This window comes from Strongylocentrotus purpuratus, unplaced genomic scaffold, assembly GCF_000002235.5.
Source record: "Strongylocentrotus purpuratus isolate Spur 01 unplaced genomic scaffold, Spur_5.0 spur5_scaffold_14, whole genome shotgun sequence".
Taxonomy (NCBI): domain Eukaryota; kingdom Metazoa; phylum Echinodermata; class Echinoidea; order Camarodonta; family Strongylocentrotidae; genus Strongylocentrotus; species Strongylocentrotus purpuratus.
Genome location: NW_022145599.1, coordinates 27,272,047 through 27,291,777, shown reverse-complemented (window position 1 = coordinate 27,291,777; position 19,731 = coordinate 27,272,047). Strand labels below are relative to the sequence as shown.

Here is a 19,731-nt window from a genome sequence, read left to right as displayed (position 1 = left end):
AAACATAGTAGCATAATATACATGCTTTAGCAGTCACGCAAAACACATATTGGCAAATTATTATTCAATAAAATCTGAGACTGTATACTATTATCTAGATCTAGTATTTTTAAATTATTTTTAAAATAATTCCATAAATTGGGATAAAAAAAAATATTCCACCGTTATGAGCAACAGTGTATATATATATATAGAGAGAGAGAGAGAGAGAGAGAGAAGGAGGAGGAGAAGGTGGACAGATAGATTCAGGGGCATCTTTAGATGGGTACGTGAGGGTGTAACACCCCCCCCCCCTCCTACTCAAAATCCATGTGCGCAAATGTGCCACCTCTGTAAGAAAGATGAGGAGAAATGAGGGAGGCGACAAATTAAAGGAGAAGGGAGCGGAAGAAAAGAGATAGGACAGTGAAATTGAGAGGGAAAAGGAAGGAAAAGGAAAAAAGGAAAGAGAAAGGAAAGGAAAGAATGCAATGACAGAAAGACAATGGTAAAGAGAGAGAGAGAAGGGGGTGGGAAAGGTGAAGTAAAAGTAAATGAGGGAATGGGGATAGAAAAGAAGGAAAGAAAAAGAGGCCAAGAGAGATCTAAAAAGAAGATGAAGAGGAAAGAAAATGGAGTTAGGGAAGCCGAAGAGGGATATGAGATGAGGGATGAAGAGGAAAGCATTAGAAAAATGATGACGAAAAGGGGGAAAATAGAAACAGGAAAGGAGAGAATTGATGGGATGGAGAAAGACTTAATTAAAAGGGAGGGGAGGGGAAAAGACGCGAGAGAGATGAGAAAACGAGGAACAATGTCGCCCAAGTAAAATCATTATGTCTATACGATGTGTCTATGAAATTTGGCTATGATGAGTGCCTACAAGGAGTTTCTGTCATGAGTGGCTACGACGAGTTTATGACGAGTGTCCATGCAATGTGGCTACGATCACTGGCAACTCGCAGTGGCAACGAGCTCTGGCAACAAACAGTGGCTTATAGAGGTGTAGCTTCGAGGGGTGGCTACGAGGACTAGTTTCGAGGAGTGGCTATACAAGCCCAGCTAAGAGGAGCGGCTACACAAGCCCAGCTCGTACCTCATGAGTAGGGTTGAAATCAAACATACTTAAGGATATTCCCTATACACATATTAATAAACCAATTCATAAGGTCATAATTATTGCGCTCACAATAAGATTTTCGTCTAAAAACATTTTACGAATAAAATGTTATTAAAATGAGAATTCTTCCCAAACTGTTATAATCCTTGCATTTTCTAATTGTGCATTATGAACAAAATGTATGGATTTTTTTTTTTAGGATTTTTTTGTTCAGGGGTGGTAAAAATTTTCACATTGTGATACAATTTTAGTCATTGTAAATGGATGGATATCAGAAACGTTCCCAGTCAAGAGAAGGATACGACAAGGATGCCCCCTCTTAGCATTACTGTTCATTTTGGCAGCTGAAGTCATAGCTAATAGAGGAAGGAAAAATAATTCCATTTTAAAATTTGATTTGAAGGTTGCAACTCTACACTTAAACTTTTACAATATGCTGACGACACCTTATTCTTTGTTAAAAATATAAATTCTCTAGAGAATATAATAGTTGAATTAGACTTATTTGGAAAAGTCGCAGGCCCGAAATTAAATAAAGAGAAAACTGTTCTCTTCTGGATAGGAGATGACGAGAAAAGTTGGTCTTTCTCCGACCTTGATCTTAGTAGGTCAAGAGAACCTGAGGGGTGTTTCACAAAGATCCTAAGTTGAACGTATCTCTAAGTTGGACTTAACAATTATGGAAATCCGTTAGCATCTTTGAAAATATTTTGTAAAAGTTATTTTAAAAGGCATAAAATGTTGAATGAAATCATTTATATTTTCTATTATCAAGGAGACTTCATGTTCCTGATGTAAAATTTATGAAAAATGTAAAATGCTTGAATTTTGGTTTTGAATATATTTTATTTTAAGGCTTCAAATGGCTCTCCATGATTTTTAAGTCCAACTTAGAGTTAAGTTCGACTTAGGATCTTTGTAAAACACCCCCCCCCCCCCAGTGCAGTATTTAAGATATATATTTATATATTATGTCTATATATAGCTTATATATATATTTTGTATCTGCAGACTTATACAATGCTACAAAATTGAGTTGGGAAAATAAATTGACCAAACTACAGAAACTCCTGTACAACTGGAGAATAATAACAATATTTATAAAGCGCAACATATCCATCTCTAAAGATGCTCAAGGCGCATACAAATAATTTAAATTAATATTCAACATACTTAAGATTAAAGAAATATTAAATGTTAACTTGCATTAGATCATACAAGTTCATGGTGCCAAGGTATATACAATGTGGCACAGTGTTATTGTTTGTTTTGCATGCATTGTATAAAAAGAACATTGAAATTTAACAATATGCATTGAGCATCAGGTGAGTTTTAAGCCCAGTTTTGAAAGGAGAGAGAGTGTTGGCCGTCTGAATAGAGAAAGGTAACTTATTCCACAAAGAAGGAGCTGCTGATGCAAATGCTCTATCCCCCCCAATTTCTTTTGGTACGTATTTCTTTAAGTCTATTATTTTGTGATGAACGTAAACCAGAACGACCTGCGGAGTGTGGTGATAGAAGGGATGAAATATATTCTGGAGCTAGATCATTTAGTGCACGATAGGTTAAGAGTAGAATTTTATAGATCACACGCTGTTGAACAGGGAGCCAGTGCAGAGATTTCAAGATAGGAGTGATATGTGATGATTTTCTGGTGTTAGTTACAAGGCGAGCAGCAGCATTCTGAACTTTTTGCAATCGGTTAATTTGGTTGGCGGGTAGCCGAAAGAGTAATGAATTGCAATTATCAAGGTGCGAAGTAACAAAAGCATGTAATAACTGTTGGGTGGATTGAGGTGAGAGATATTGCCTAATTGCACGGATATTACGAAGATTACAATTTGCCAGTTTAACACAATTTGAAACATGGGTTTCAAGTGACATGGCAGAATCAAATATTACACCAAGATTCCTAGCTTTTATGTACAGGAGATACAGGGGCAGAACCAACTTGAACATGAGAAACCTTAATTTTACTGAGCTGTCTACTGTTGCCAAGCAAAATGAATTCTGTGTTTGCATCATTTAGTTTTAAGCGACTCTCAATCATCCAGTTCCTTACATCAGCTATACAGTTTTCAATTTTCTTCACATTTTCATCTATTTCTTTCTGGACAGGTTTGCAAATAAAATAAAGCTGTAAGTCATCTGCATACATATGATAATTGATGCTGTGTTTTTGAACAATATGCTGTATGGGCAGAGTATAAACATTGAACAATTGCGGACCGAGAACAGATCCTTGGGGGACTGAAAAATCTAAACTAACTGAAGCAGAGGTAGCATCACGGATACAAACTTCTTGTGATCTACTAGAAAGATATGACATAAACCACTTCAATACAATACCCTTGAGACCTATTTCCTTTAATCTATTTAGCAAAATGCAATGATCAACGGTATCAAAAGCACTGCTGAGATCAAGCAGTACTAAACCAGAGACATTTCCATTATCCATACCAATTAATACATCATTGTTTACCCGTAACAATGCACTTCCCACGCTAATCATCTCCCTGTATGCTGACTGGAAAGGATTTTGCAAACTATTATTCTTTAAGTGAGACTGTAGTCTACCGGAAACAACTCTCTCTATTACCTTGCCTAAGTATTTTAGATTTGCAATTGGTCTGTAGTTTTTTAAATCCTGTCTGTCTAGAGAGGGTTTTTTAAGAAGAGGTTTGATGAGGGCATGTTGTAGACATTTGGGAAAGAATCCACACTTTAGGGATTTATTAACTATCTGAGTGATATAGGGAACAAAGTCATTGACAAATTCTTTAATTAGACAAGTTGGTATCGGATCTAAATCACAAGAAGTCACAGGGGAATTCATGATGATTTTTCTAATTTCAGTACATGTGGCGAGAGTGAATTCTGACACGCCAGTAGAAGGGACAGGAACAATTTCTGAAAGGGTGTCAGTACTTCTGTAAGAACTTAAATCAGTTAACTCTTCTCGAATACTTCTTATCTTATCTACAAAATAATCACAAAAACGATTAGCAAGATTATGATCATTATCAGTGTTGGGATATAATGGATCCTTCTTCCTGTCTAATAACTTTTTAATAATCCTAAACAGACGTTTCTGGTCTCCTGAACAATCAGCAATGGAAGAAGAATAGAAGCAGAAGCCTCACATTATTTGGAAGAATCACAGATGTTAAATCACTTGCCTTAAATCAAATAGTTCACTTAATGATAGGGGACACGATTCCTCCACAGTGTCTGAAGAAATTAAATCAATCAGTTTTCAAATTTATCAAAATCGACAAGATAGAAAGGTACATCCTTACTCAAGACTAAAGCCAAGGGGGATTAAGTATAGTTAACATTGAGAAACTGATATTGAATTTCGTTTAAGATGGCTTGGTAGAATATCGGATGACAGCATGGACCTATTACGGATGGACATTCATCGTTTTCTTAACGAATTCATTGTGATTGTCTCCGTCATCTCAATAAAATTCCGTACATGTTTCGTCACTTTTATCTCATGATGGTCACCGCCAAAAAGCCGGGACAGAATCAAGATAGTGATTTTACACATGTTAATTTACATGCGCAGAAGATAATAACTTGCCTAAATCATGGAAAATTGATGTGCAGTTCTGACTTATAATCGGAAATTGTTGTTCAGTGTACTTTACATGTATTTAATTTTGAAAAACATGTTGATATTACCAGATAGAGGTTATTTTTGGATTTTGGGGTTGTGATTTAAAATCCCGTTTCCCCCTATTTCCTCATAATATTCCAGAGTTACAAAGATCATGGCCTTCTAACTGTTTTATAAGGTTATGGGTGTGTGTGAAAGTGTGCGAATCAGTAATAATACATTTCATATCACCAAAATCGTCTGCTTTTCAACTTTGCTGCTCCCCATTGGGGATGCTTTTATTTAAAGACACACTCTTAAAGAGCACACCATCCAAACAAAACCCAAGAGAGGGAAACTGCTCCTTTGTCAATGACGAAAATGCTTACGCAGTCGTTATTGTTAAAACAGCTGAATGTTCTCATTAAGATGCACATAATCAGAAGGCGGCGACTATCATTGGATCAAAGAAAGAATCACGTTGAATGTCCATCCGTAATAGGTCTATGATGACAGTAAAGGTGTATAGAAAGATATGTGTAATTATCGTTTTGATTTGCTCGGTGGCGTAAATCTTCTGTTGAACTGTAACTATGACCATAAATCATTCGATGACCAGAAATGGCAACTTCGCGATTTCTACTTAGAAATATTACAAGCCTGGAATTGTGTGAAAGGTTATACTTGTAGTAAAATTATCCTGTACCAGATAAATGTTTTCATATGCAAATAATATGACATAACAAATCTATTGTTTTTAATACAAAGTCTTTTTTACGCAGATTGGTTAAGACAGGTCAGTACGCCTTGAAACAAGGAAAAGCAAGCAAATCCTTTTATTCGATTATACTAAATGGAAGGAAGCTATTCTAAAGATATGGTTTAATGATTTTACAAATGAAGAAATTGAACCAGTAGATCATATTCACTCTCTCGAAATTCCTTATTTTTAAATTGGAAGAATTTGATTTACATATCAGTGACGTAAGCAGCAAACTTTTCTACACTTTGAAATATAATATTTTCAAACAGACATTCACCAACAGGTGCTGTCATTTTGGGGGAAATAATGACTGGTATTCCGTGTTCAAAAGGAATTTAATGTATACTTTATTTGATTTTATCAAACATGTTGTGAAGAACACCTTTAATACTGATTTTTGCATGGATATCTATTGTTTAATGAAGATTAATATTTACAGAGAGATAGGCGTTGTAACAACGATCGCATTCTGGTGTATATACAGAATGTAAGTCTACCGGAATAAGTATGGTTTTAATGAAAACCAATTCAAACTAAAATACATTTTTTAAAGTGAAGTAAAAAAAAAAAAAAAAAAAAAAAAAAAAAAAAAAAAAATTTTGTAAATCAAAAGCTAAAAAAAATAAAAAAAAATAAAAAAAACTGAAAAACTGTTACAAGCAATTTAGATGAAAAAGAGCAAAATATTGTACAGTTGAGAAAATTGTCAACATATCTTTAATTACATTTGTTTTCACAACTATATTTTGATGCTTGAATGTAAATAAATTTAAAAAACACCTCATTTGATGCACACACAAAACAAATCATGACAACCACCACCATCCACCATCACCATGCATCGCCACTATTTCAAGCACCACAACCACCTCCGACACCACCACCATCACTACCATCCTCATCATCATCATTATCATCACAATTCACATCTACAACCGATTCGATGTATCATTTTCGACGTTTCACGAGTAAACAAGAGTTACTTATTTCATTTTTGTATGTTATTAAGTACGCATTATCTTGAATAAACGAGTGTACACAAAGTTTGCGGAGAAAAAGAAGGAAGCAAAAGAAGTGGAAAACTTTTAGAGATATTCCCGAATGGTACGGAAAGAAAAGTTTGTCGTCCTCAATAGTTTTAGCGTGAGAAATTGAGAAGATATGAAGACAAACATATCATTCTTATGAAGCTAATAGGCAGTCACGAGACGATGTGCGTCTTTATATTATTGGTAACTTAAAATATAAAGGAAGAGATGCTGAATCATATTCGGACAACATTACATTATAAAATTATCATGTTAAAATAATTAGAAATCTAAGAGCACTGGTGGCTATACCTGTATTTACACGTATTATTTGCGTACCCCACCACATAAACGTGTTATAGTGCGTTACACCTAAGATAATAATTTGTGCCGATTGTAATCCATTCCCTGTCAGGTGTTACCTTTCACTTTTTGGTAAAGTCAGCTCATTGAATGATACATAATGTTTGATTCCGTAACTATGTTCATAAGAAATAAGTTAAACATATGAAAACGTGTTGATACTGTATCATGTATAATCAAGAAAGGGGTTTTCAGAAATAGTTTATAAGTACCATGAATACACAGATTATTTGAATATGCTACGATTACGTCTATTTCATATCTGTACGCTTTGTTAAGTTGTATCCCTGTAACGACAACTCATACTTTCCAATATAGATGTAATTCTCATAACATATTTTCAATCTAATGGAATGGGAAAAGAAAAGAAATTTCATGTTTCATGGTGTTCACTCATTATTAATGTAACCTCAACTACGTCATTGTAATAGCCCCAATGTCACCTGACTATTCTGTAATCTACTCTGTGCAAATACTGCTTTAGGAAAGCAGAGACGTTGAACGTACCTGGCACGTTTTGTCTCGACGGGGAAGGGGGTCGGGTTACAAAACGGCTATCTTAGAATTTCGTCTGTTAAGACGGCCCATTGAAAAGGTAGATAATTTCTGCTTCCTCTTTCACAGTCATCTTAATCAACACCATCATCATCATCATCATCAACAACAACAACATCACCACGCTCAGCTTCAGTATCATCTCCATCACCACGTTAATCATTGCATCCTCGTCACCATTATCACCACCACTACCCCCCATCATCAACGCCAATATCATTGTCATCGTCATCAATATCGTCATCATCATTACCAACAACCTCATTTCCACTACCACCAAAATCACACAAAATAAGGGTAAACAATTAGAAATGACAAGAGTTAAAAGAGTGAAAGAAATGACATGTATACGTGGCACGTTTTTGTTTCAACAAGGAAAAGGGGGGTTCAAAACGGCCATTTTGGATGTTATTGTGAATCTAAAATGTTGACAAACATCAAAAAGAAAATTACCAATTCCTAAGTTTAGTCATCATCATCATCATCATCATAATCATCAACATAATCACTTTTATCCCCGCCCCCCCCCCCCCCCCCATCTTCGTCAATATCATTACAACCACCACCACCACCACCACCACCACAATGCAACGAAACTACTTCAAGCACCACAACCACCTCCAACACCACCACCATCACTACCATCGTCATCATCATCATCATCATCACAATTTACATCTATAATCGATCCGATACATCACTTTCGACGTGACACGTGGCAATAAGTGTTACTAAATTCAGTTTATTATGTAATTAAGTACCTTAACAGGCATTATCGTGAATGTACGAGTGTACACGAAGTTTGGGGAGAAGGAGAAGGAGGCAAGAGGGTTGGATTTTTTTATAGAGATATTCCCGAATGGTACGAGAAGAAAAGTGTGTTATCCTCGATAGCTTTAGCGTGAGAAATTGAGAAGATGTTATGAAAACAAACATATCAATCTTATATAGTTAGTATGCAGCCACGAGACAAATGCGTGTCTATATATTTTTTTGTAACCGAATATAACTTCATGTCAATAATGGTCCTTTTGATTTACCTCAAAATTGTGATGCAGAGGCAGAGAAGGAGAGGCGGGCAAGAGGAATGGAAAACTTTGAGAGATGTCCGCGAATGGTACGAGAAGAAAAGTTTGTTGTCCTCATGTAGCTTTATTATGATGCAATATCAAATCTAATTCATGAAGGAAAAAAAAATGTGCAAAGATGGACAGGTGTCAATTTCCCATAGGGTTATGTCTATGGAGGCATCCTCTATAAATAGAGGACAATTCTAGCATATCCAATCAAGTTCGTTACATCTCTTCAGAAGTACGGTAAGAGCTGGCAAGACATCGGACGGAACACCTCACACCTTCACCATCCTAATCGACAAGATTTGGCAAAACCTGAGCATTTAAAAAGGTGAAATTTTCCTGTTTTAGATTCTGAAAAATCATAGCGATAGTAAAAAAATCGAAATAGCAGGCCTTTCAGTCATATTTTTTGTTATCGGCTCGAGAATGGGAACTGTCTTGTGACAAATCCTATTGAGCATGTCCTCAGCTTGGAAGCCTGACTTACAAAACTTTAAAATATTGATTTTATTATTCAAATGACTTTCCAGAGCTACTACTGAGTGAATTTCAAATTTTTAATCTCTCAATACAAATATCTCAAGTTTTCTCAAATCTTGTCGCAATGGATTGTACGGTGTGAAGTGACCTCCGGACGCCGATTGTTCTTCGCATTTTGCAGTTGGGTAGTATATTCTTTTCTAAATATTATGTATGGTTATTTCTCTATATTATGTTCAAGACTAATGTCGTACTATTAAGTCATTTGTTCTTCCATATCTTACCGAGTATCCCGGAATTGAGAACATCAATTGGCTTTAAAAAAAAAATCATTTATCATGATATTTAGTCTGATCCACAATCGAGTCAGGCTAGCAACATTATTCGTCGGATGTTCATTTCAATCTCGTATTCATTAACTTCATCTTCTTTGTATTTTGTTTGTGTTAAAATGAAATGAATCTAGGAAAACCGCAAAACCAACATGCAAGCTCTCCTTGTTCTCCTCTTCGCTGCCGTGGCTCAGAGCCGCCTTGCGCCTTTCTACCAAGTTAAGCCTAACATTCCTGGCCAGTACATCGTCGTTCTTGAGGTAAGATCATTGTCATATTAGTTGAATCGACTGATTTTAATAGTTTTGTCAAAGAGTTAAACTACATTGAAGCTCCAGGTAACTTTGATTTGATGATGGAAAACCTCTCGTTGCAGTTATTTTAGGACAGGTGGAATTTTCCCCACCAAAGTAATTATTGTCAGATTCATACAGTACAAGGATTAGTTAATTGATGATACTACTACTTGCTATTACTATTACTTTGACGTTCCTGCCAGATAAAGAGATTTTAGGCTTCAAAATAATCAATTACATAAATAATGGACCTGGCTTCCCCACTGCACAAATAGAGGACTTAAGTGCTAACGTCATATTCGCTCATCGTCCATGTTTAATACTGGTTCCAAACGACAGAGTCTGCGCATAAAGTCCTCCATGAAATCGTTCAACCAACAGGCTGGATTGAGCAAAATCGGTGTTTGGGGCTGGTGTGATCACCAAGCCATTGTTTAGCACAAGTGTTCTATTTTCTTGCTGACGTATTATAATTTTCATTGCATTTCAATTCATGCATGTTTTTCTCCTGAACCCCTGGTTATTAACCATTTTCATCCACCTGCTATGCATTATGGCACCTCTTTATAGATCGAATCCAATTTGCATACATTAGTTGTTAATATGTCGGGCAAGCCTCTAACAAGCTTTTTAGTTGTCAAGAGAAAATTTTGATCGAATGTTACTCATAAATCAGTAAACAGTTTTATTTTCAAAGCTAACTTTCATAGCTGAATTAGGGTCGCTTCGTTCATAAATATTATCATTGTTATAATTATTTTTGCAGGATGGCATCGATGCCGGTAGTTTCGCTGCCACCATGCAGACAGGGACCGTCCGAAAGACTCTGACCGGCCTTATCAATGGACTCGTTCTCACCCTCGATGGCGATTTGCTTGAAAAGGTGAGCAAAACATTATGCTAGAACATTGTATGATCATCTTAATGATATGAATGATTCACCTGTATGTGTGTGTGTGCGTGTGTGTGTTTGTAGCAATATAAACATAAACAGTCAAACCTGTCTTAGCGGCCACCTCTCTATAAAAGCTACCTGTGTATAGTGGCCATGCCTTGAGAAATGAAAGAGAAAGATTATAAGACTATAGTACGTTGCTATAATCCCCAGTGTTATCGTGTGATGATGTGCATTTAAATAATTAAGCAGCTACTTAAAATAAGGGAGAATACCCATTTCCGAGAAGACAGGGGCGTACGAACCCAGATTTTCCCAAACTCATTACAAATATCCTTCCGGCAATGAAAAAAGTGCCCCTTTACTGATTGGAAATGGTTTCAATCTTGAGAGGCAAAATAGATAGTTTGATGGTTTATTTTCAGCCTTTTGTGCACATTTAATCATATCTTTATGTTCCACATGTGGCTCCAATCCGGCCATCTTTAACAATGCAATTTCCTATCTGTCCTTTAAATAACTCCACATGATTGTTATACGCTGTCATGGTCATTAATTTCTAATAATTATCTCTTAATCCTATAGATTTACTTTGTTACCTTGATTAATTGGATGTATTCATATACCTATTTGTGATGCGTGTTTATACCCTGTTTAAGATGTAACACTTTCGAGAGTTCGACTAATTACAAGTATATAAGTATTAATTTGTTATGTAACCACGCAATGTATATTACTTGTCTCACTGAACATTATTGTGGTCTAAAGGTACGTAGTTTGACTGGCATCAGTTACATTGAGGAAGATGGACTGGCTACTATGCTTGGTACCCGAACCGGTAGTAATTACTGGGGGCTTGACCGTATCGATGAGCGTTATCTTCCTCTTGATGGCAACATCAACTTTAGCGGTAAGCAGAATCCATAGGGGTCATCCTAATACATTTGCAGCCCATGAGACCAACAAAGCAAAGAAAAACATGATAATTTGTTTGTTTAATCCAAAGGATGTCGGTCTCATGGGCTGTTGGTCTCATACGCTGTCGGTCTTGTGGGTTGTGGTCAATCAATGATATGAGCCATATAGAATACCTAAGTGATAACGTCTTATTGGCTCGTCATCCAGGTTACTGGTTCCAAATAACAGAGCCTGCGCATTAGGTATACCGCGAAATCATTTAAGTCACGGGATGGAGCAGGGCAAATCCCAACAAAAAGTGAAAATCCACGGCTAAAAAGTGGTTGGCCTATATATTTTAACGCACAGCTAATTTGTGCGTATATTTAACCGTGGGTTAAATTTAAACCTCCTTCGTGAATTCGGGCCATTATGTTTTAAATGTAAAGGACACCAATGGGCGCACTGAGACTAGAAGCGCATTGTTCTTTTTGGCTTCCCTTTAGCCAGACGACGATCATATTGCGCCACCCCCTTTCAGTAATGTCTTTCAGTAAAGCTAATGGAGACCTCCTTGAAAGTACGACACTTGGTATTTTTTATCGGGTTTCTACCTTTTTTCTGGAATCTAATTTCATATTGCTGACCCGTTTCGTAAAAACAGATAATTTGTGTTTTGAAGCTCGTGCATTAGTGGTATGCATTGCACTCGATTAAGGCACAATGAGCCGGATAATGAACTCGACGAGCCTCGTTAATTATCCGATTGTGACTTAACCTGCATGCAGTACATATTCAGTGATGAACTAGCAAACATGAACTCATAATCCGTAAGCCCTTGGGATTAAAAAAAAAAAAGGTTCTTGGACAGGTACACTTTATGGGGAGGCGCTCAATTTTCCAAAGGTTTGTAATTCCAAACCACAAATTACCCATACCCGGGGTACATAATTTCCGTTTATCCCACGTTTCGTAATTCCGACAAATAGGGTTCATCATTCAGAAAAACAAATAGGATTCGTTATTTCAAAGGTTAGTCATTCCGAAAAACGATTTGACCCTATTTTAGGAATTGTAAATCTTATTTCAATTTTATTTTTCGGAACTACGATCTTCGGAATTGTGAACTTTCGGAAAAACGACACTTAACCTGCATATAATCTCTCGTGCAACGAATATTTCGATGATTGTCATCACTACAGGTACGGGTTCAGGGGTTAATGTTTTCGTTCTCGATACCGGAATCACTTACTCGCATGAGGACTTCAACAGTAATCGTGCCCAAAACTTCTGGGATTACGATGGTGGAGATGTAAGTGACTTTTAACACTTTCGAAGACAGTTTGTTTGTTTGTTTTTCTTTCCATCACAGTGGGCATAATAACATGGACAAATATAAATAGATATAACCATGGCGGATAGCCCATTTCACTTGTATTTTACATATTGCCACTGCTCTTTTCCTGGGGTCCTATGAACATGATAAAAAGGCACACACATGAATAGAAATTGTAATAAAACAGGGGGAAAAAATCAAAATCATAATTAAATACACATAGGGGTATACAAAAAAATCCTGGAAAAATATAACAAAAAGAAAGAACATGTTTACAACAAAATATAAGGAGTTATCGACATAAGCTAGTACATTAGATTTAGAATTAATGAACTGTGGAAATAGTACTCAAATGAAATGGCAGTTGATGATACTGATTACACATCGAAGTCCCCAGTTCAACTATTGTGGTTTGGCTCTATAACTTTTAATTCAGACCTAATATATGTAGAGGCTGATGCGTAAAAAGGAAATTGTAAAAAACAATTTATACATGCAATGTGTCCTTTTTTGATGCGTGGCCATATTGCGTTTCATACCAGGAACTTTAGATTAAATAAGCCTTGAGATCTTTAAATTGGCAACATATTCATCAATATATCAATGTATATCTTCTTTTTTTTTTATAAAACAAAATTGAAGACATATTCTATTCAGACATATTAGTTCACACTATTTTATTCAGAGTATAATCTGGCCTTAAAAGAAGGAGAAAAAAAACGTTGTTGGCAATTTAAGAACATGTGATTAATTGTTAAATCTCACTCTTTCTCTTCCCCCCTCCCTCTCTCTCTCTCTCTCTCTCTCTCTCTATCTCCATCTTTTATATATCATAAGGGCTCTGATTGCCAAGGTCACGGAACTCACTGTGCCGGAACAGTCGGAGGACAATATAGTGGTGTTGCCACTAGTGCCAACATCTACAGCGTTCGTGTGTTGTCCTGTACGGGATCTGGTTCTTATTCTAACATCATATCTGGTAGGCTAATATACACCGTAACCCATCTTAATCAAAAATATTGGAAGTATCAAATGGGATTCTTATATTCACAAGGATTATTAACAATGATATTAATAATAGTAATAATATTAACGATGATATTAATAATAATAGTAATAATAATAACAATGATAATAATAATATTAGTTATATTTATAATACTTATTATGACCACCACTACTACTACTACTACTATCACTACTACTACTACTACTAATAATAATAATAATAACAATAATCATAAGTTATAACTTATATTCATGATAATAATAATTATACTTATAATAATAATGATATTAGTAACAAATTAATAATAATGAAAGTTAAAAATTAATAACAATTACAATGATAATGATAATAGTAACTAACTTAATGAAGATGATAGTTGAAAAGTAATAACGATATAAATAATGATATCAACAATGATAATACTATTAATAATAATAGGAATAACAATCATAATTGTAATTATATTTTATTTATGATAATAGTATAAATGATTTAATGTTATGTTATAATAATAATAATATAATAATAGTGATAATATAATAATAATGATAATAATAATAATATTAGTAAGAATAATAATGATTATAAGTATGATAGTAACATAATCATATGGATGCATAAATAAAGAAGTTAATCAATAATTAATTAATTGCAAGGTATTCGGAAAGAGCATAGGAGGCACATTAATAATAATGAGGCTACCCTGAATAAATCAAACAATTATTGTTGTCAATCTATTCAAATCTTTGATGTGCTTAGATTTCCTGGAGAATATTGCGTTTGACGATTGAAAAGCTTTCTCAAAGCCACGTATTTTACTAAGATTTACAGAAGAAACCGTTTCTCCCTTTCGAGGGGAACAAGAGAGAGAGAGAGATGCAGAGGGAGCGAGAGCGAGAGAGAGAGAGAGAGAGAGAGAGAGAGAGAGAGAGGAGGGGGGAATACCTTTAGAAAATCCACGAAAAGTTACATTTTCGCGGATCCCTTAAAACTACCCCCTTTTTGCTACGCGAAATTTTGAATTATCATGCATAGAGTGTACTTAAAGTCAACATTAAGTGATACCTCTTGTGCTTTTTCTCTTCGACTTCTAAAGGTCTGAATGCTGTGGCGGATTCCAGCAGGTCCCGAAAGATTGCTTCCATGTCCCTTGGTGGAGGTTATTCGTGGTCTCTCAATAGCGCCGTTGCCAGTGCTCATGATGCAGGTGTTGTTGTCGTTGTAGCAGCCGGTAACAGCTACGACGATGCCTGTGATTACTCCCCAGCTTCTGCCTCGGATGTAAGTCATATCATTTCTTTTAAAATTCTCCTGTGCTTGATTTTATATAATTCCTAATAGTCTAGATAGTAGATTTGAAGAAAAAAGTTCCCAACAGGAAAAATTCTTCTGTAGGGCCATGCATTATGGTTCAAGGCATGCCCGAATAGAAGATTTTGTTGTGTTGGGGTCGGGGCAAAATGCAATGAATTAATGAAAACTTATTGCATTTTCTTTGTTTTTTTTTTGGTTTTTGTGGGGGCGTCGACGTACCATAGCGCCCGCTGCGTACAGTCATGATTCATTGGTTAAGCAATGGCCTCGTTACTGTGAGCCCCCAGGATCATAACCGTGTCGATGTGCTATAATATTAGTGCCCTTTTATGAGGTATTAATCCCCATTACTGTCGGTTATGACTTAAGGACGTAGGTTCCCTAGTTGATAAGCATTGTAGCACACATTGCTTAAGCAGTCACGCAAAAAAAAACACTCCCCAATTGTCATTCAATAAAATCTGAGAATGTATACTATTATCTAGACCTATTAGGAAAAAATTAGGGGTAAAAACAATTATTCCACCATTATGACCAACAGTGTATATAGATGTTTCTTTCCTTAGGAACTAATGACGAGTTATTCTATTAACCTGTTATTGATGAATGAACTACAATACTTAGAATCCAGTCTGCAAAAAATGATTGTTGGTATGTCGGGCAAGCCTTGGGCAAGCTTTCAACATCTCAAGAACTATCTTTTTTAAAGTATGCCTAAAATGTGAATATGTTAGTACGCCTAAGTCTATTAAGAGTGTACCCAGATATAGGCGGTCCAGCCATTTGGCCATTATCTTTTATTTTGATATTTCATATCAAGTTCCCACTTCTTGCTCGTTAGCAGTACCTCTTTTCAGTTGGTTTCTTGTTCAATTCCAACTTTAATTTTGTTCTCCAACTTTAAAAAAAAAAATCGTATTATATAATACGTTAGTTCCTCTGATTTGTGTTGTGGTAATGGTCCCTTTGATGTATATTGTAAACAGTTTCTTGTTTGTATTTTATTTTTGTTTAAATCATTTTGTTGTACATCACAAGGCTTCATAGAAAAAATAAATAAATAACCCTGGGTTTTTTATAGGCAAAATAACTTACTAACTTTAAATAAGTGACTAATAAAGTGAACCGACCCTGTGATCCATCGACAGGCTATCACGGTTGGTGCGACCTCCGTTGACGACTCTAGACCATATTTCTCATGCTACGGCTCATGCCTGGACATCTTCGCCCCTGGTGACGACGTCAACAGCGCTAAATATGGCACATCAAGCAGCTACACAGAGATGAGTGGTACCAGCATGGCATGCCCTCATGTTGCGGGTAAGGATAAACAAAATTAATAACAGAAATTGTAAATAATTATCAATTACTAATAATAACTAGTATTAAAGAATAGTTGCTAGTAGGCTAAATACTACTAGTATTTTTCATTATTAGGTCTAAACTTTAAAACCATCTGCAAACATTAGCCTATCAATGATCGAGATCATCGAATACTAGATTATGAATGATACTAACAAATATTGACGCTATAGCCTCATTTCTGGCACGTCATCATCATGATCATGATTCATAATTGAGAATTATAAGCTGCAGACCATAATATTAGGGACTTTTAGATTTGCACGACGAGAACGTAGACTGCTACGTGGACATCCTTTTAAAGGCACACTGCCATACTTGTAGCTACTTGCTCCCTCTATATAGAAAACTTCCCCAATCGGTGCCTGTTGGTCCCCCATGATCCTCTTTTTCTTATGTTAAATGAAAGCTGAGTTAATGAGATAGCCACCTGTCACAGTGACCTCGATGGCTCGCTGTGTGGTCTATTCCCTTCTTGCCCAGTAGTGGTGACGGTCTTTAAGGCAATGTGACGTCCTTTTAAGGCACTGGCAGTGCCCTGGCAGTGTGCCTTAAAAGGATGTCCACGTAGCAGTCCACGTTCTCGTCGTGTAAATCTAAAAGTCCGTCTTTGGTAGGCAGAGTGTACAGATGCCGGTTTACAACTATTAAAGTGTGTCCTAATAATGATACATGTACATACATGTTCAAATGTTATTTGATTTTGAAAATACAAATTAACGACATTTATGACATCTAATCTGGGTTTGTCCCCCCTTCTTTGTTTTAAATATTAAATTACTAGGCGCCGCTGCAGTCATTCTCGGAAACAATTCCGGCTACTCTCCTACTCAAGTGGCATCTAAGTTGGTCAGCGATGCTACTTCAGGCCAACTCTCTAACACTGGTTCAGGAAGCCCAAATCTTTTACTGTACGTCGCATAGACCCTTCAGTAAAATGTTCCATCTCCTTTCACTAACTCGTCTTTGTGCTTTATTCAAAACGACCTTAATCTTTTCTGTTCAACTCTCAGTTGACTTTATTTTTTAATGAGGGGGTGGGGTCCTCAAAATAATCGACATACTAATACCTGGTACAGACCTTTGGTAGATTTCGGCATGAAAACCTTTTCTTTGAGGCGTGGGGATGAGTGTTTTACCTGAAAATTACAATTTTAAATATATATTCTTGAAGGATTGACACAAAAAGAGACATCCACTTTACAAACAGTTGTAAGTGGTGATAGGAAATATTTCATATTTAAACAAAAAACAGGGTTCTCTGTAACAAAATGATATGGTAATCTATATTTGTGGATGTAAAGATTTTGCGAGACACTGGTGTATATCAAAGGAGATGATGGAACATTGAAAATAAAAAGCAATAAGCATAATCATGTATTTGAGTTCATAATTTGTTGTTGTTTGGTTTATGGCAATGAAGTAACAGGAGTGAAATATGGAATATATAGAGAGAGAGAGGGAGAGAGAGGGAGAGAAAGGGGAGGTTGATAGATAGATATAGGGGCGTCTCTAGAGGCGGCTTGTAAGGGTGTTACATCTCTACCCCCCCCCCCCCCCCCCACCCCCTCCGACACAAAATTCATGTCGGCAAATGAGCCACCTTTGTAAGAAATATGAGGATAAAAAGGGAGGCGAGAATATAAAGCAGAAGGGAGAGGAAGAAAAGAGAAAAGAAAGTGAAATTGAGAAATCTAGAAAGGAGACGAAGAAGAACGAAATGGAATTAGGGAAGCGAAAGAGGGATTAGAGATGAATGATATAAGTGATGAAGAGGAAAGCGTTAGAAGAACGACAACGAAAAAGAAATAAATCGAAAAATGAGAGAAAAGAATTCGAAGGAGTGGAGAATGAATACATTACGAAGGAGAGGGGGGAATAAAAGAAAGAGAGATCAAAAAACGAAGAACAATGCGCCCAAGTAAAATTATTACAATATAAAATTCATATCCAGGACTTATACAGTACTGGCGCACTAGCGGAGGGAGAGGGGGCTTGGAGACTGCCCCCCCCCCCCCCCGAAAGAAAAAAATTGCCCATGCCAAAACGAACAGGGAAAACAAAAGAAAATTGAAAAATAAAGAAGAAAAACTAAAGAAAAAGGCAAGGAGAATGGAAGCTTGACAAAAACCCTACCGGTTCAAGTTTTTTGATAATGTACATGTACATGGGTCATAGTTCGTACATTGGGGCTTATTTATGAACACAATTTAATGTGTTCTATCCAGTTAGTCTATAATTAACAAATATATTTAATGATTACAGGAGAAGGTCTTAGAATTATATCTAAATTGCTAAATTGTCTTGATATCTCCTATCTAGTAGACCATTGTCTAATAAGCCGACAAGCCCCATTTTAAGCTTATGCAATATCATGAAACTGTTTTCTACACTGTAAAAGGATTACTACAAGTAGGGGCCAAAATCCCGTCACGGAATCTTGAAAAATAGAAACGAACAAACAAACAATAAAATGTACAGAGGAAGTGATAGCTCAAGGCTATATAGGGCAATAAAGAGAGGCACAACAAAAAATAATAATGTTTAACGCTGCCTATCCCAATAATAGAAGAAAGTGGCTGGTAAACTCTGATTTCTGATGAAAGGTGCTTTAAAATGCACAGTCCCAAACTAAAATCGTGAACTTATATAACTCGGTCGCTACACGACCTCGCGAAAGAAGATACGAGTCATAATCTAAAGTTACTGAGGGCGTCGTGAGAAAAATATTCTTTACCGATAGGCACAACATTTATAAATGATGATAAGAAATATCTTAAATAAAATCAAAGTTTTCTGTAGCAGAACGATATGGTAATCTATATATTGGAATGTCAATATTTTGCGAGGCACCGGTCTATAAGGAGATGATGGAACAATGACAATTAAACCAAAAAAAATAGAGGTGCTTTCCCTCAAGTCCCCGATTTAAAGCCATGATCTACGATTTCGATTTACTATTGATTTAGATAGGACTTTAAAAGTGTGTTCATATCTTATGAAGATTACTGCAATATCTACCAATGTCGGATCGCAGTCGAATCGTATATTGTGTGGTGTTTTTTAAAGGTACAATTAAACGTTTTAGCGACGCTCCTGGATAAATAAATAGATCTACAGATATAAAGTAAGCTAAAGATTACTAAAGGCGTCATTAGAGGGTATTTGAAGTAAAAAAATGAGTCATTAAATTAGACATTGTCATTAGGAGGACAATTTGGGGTCCTATTAACGTTTTTTAAGTTTTATTTCTCATAGAAGGCCCAATTTTGTTATATATCTCTCTCTATATATGTAATAACCCTACGTGGACATCAAAAAATCC

General features: G+C 36.0%; 1 protein-coding gene across 1 annotated transcript; it reads left to right on the top strand.

The window, feature by feature from the left end:
* The first annotated feature begins 8,702 nt into the window (after positions 1–8,702).
* LOC756278 (aqualysin-1) lies at positions 8,703–17,779 on the top strand. The gene is made up of 9 exons (XM_030984611.1): positions 8,703–8,725; positions 9,432–9,557; positions 10,360–10,476; positions 11,257–11,398; positions 12,588–12,697; positions 13,559–13,700; positions 14,827–15,011; positions 16,193–16,364; positions 17,191–17,779. Exons 2-9 carry the CDS (start codon positions 9,450–9,452, stop codon positions 17,328–17,330), a joined length of 1,116 nt encoding a protein of 371 aa, XP_030840471.1. The 5' UTR covers positions 8,703–8,725; positions 9,432–9,449; the 3' UTR covers positions 17,331–17,779.
* Positions 17,780–19,731: the final 1,952 nt, after the last annotated feature.

Excerpts from the sequence above, each read along its gene's own strand:
- LOC756278 (XM_030984611.1), top strand. The coding sequence starts at position 9,450 with ATGCAAGCTCTCCTTGTTCTCCTCTTCGCTGCCGTGGCTCAGAGCCGC. Across the intron at positions 9,558-10,359 it reads AGTACATCGTCGTTCTTGAG|GATGGCATCGATGCCGGTAG; the intron begins GTAAGATCATTG and ends TTATTTTTGCAG. Across the intron at positions 11,399-12,587 it reads TGGCAACATCAACTTTAGCG|GTACGGGTTCAGGGGTTAAT; the intron begins GTAAGCAGAATC and ends TCATCACTACAG.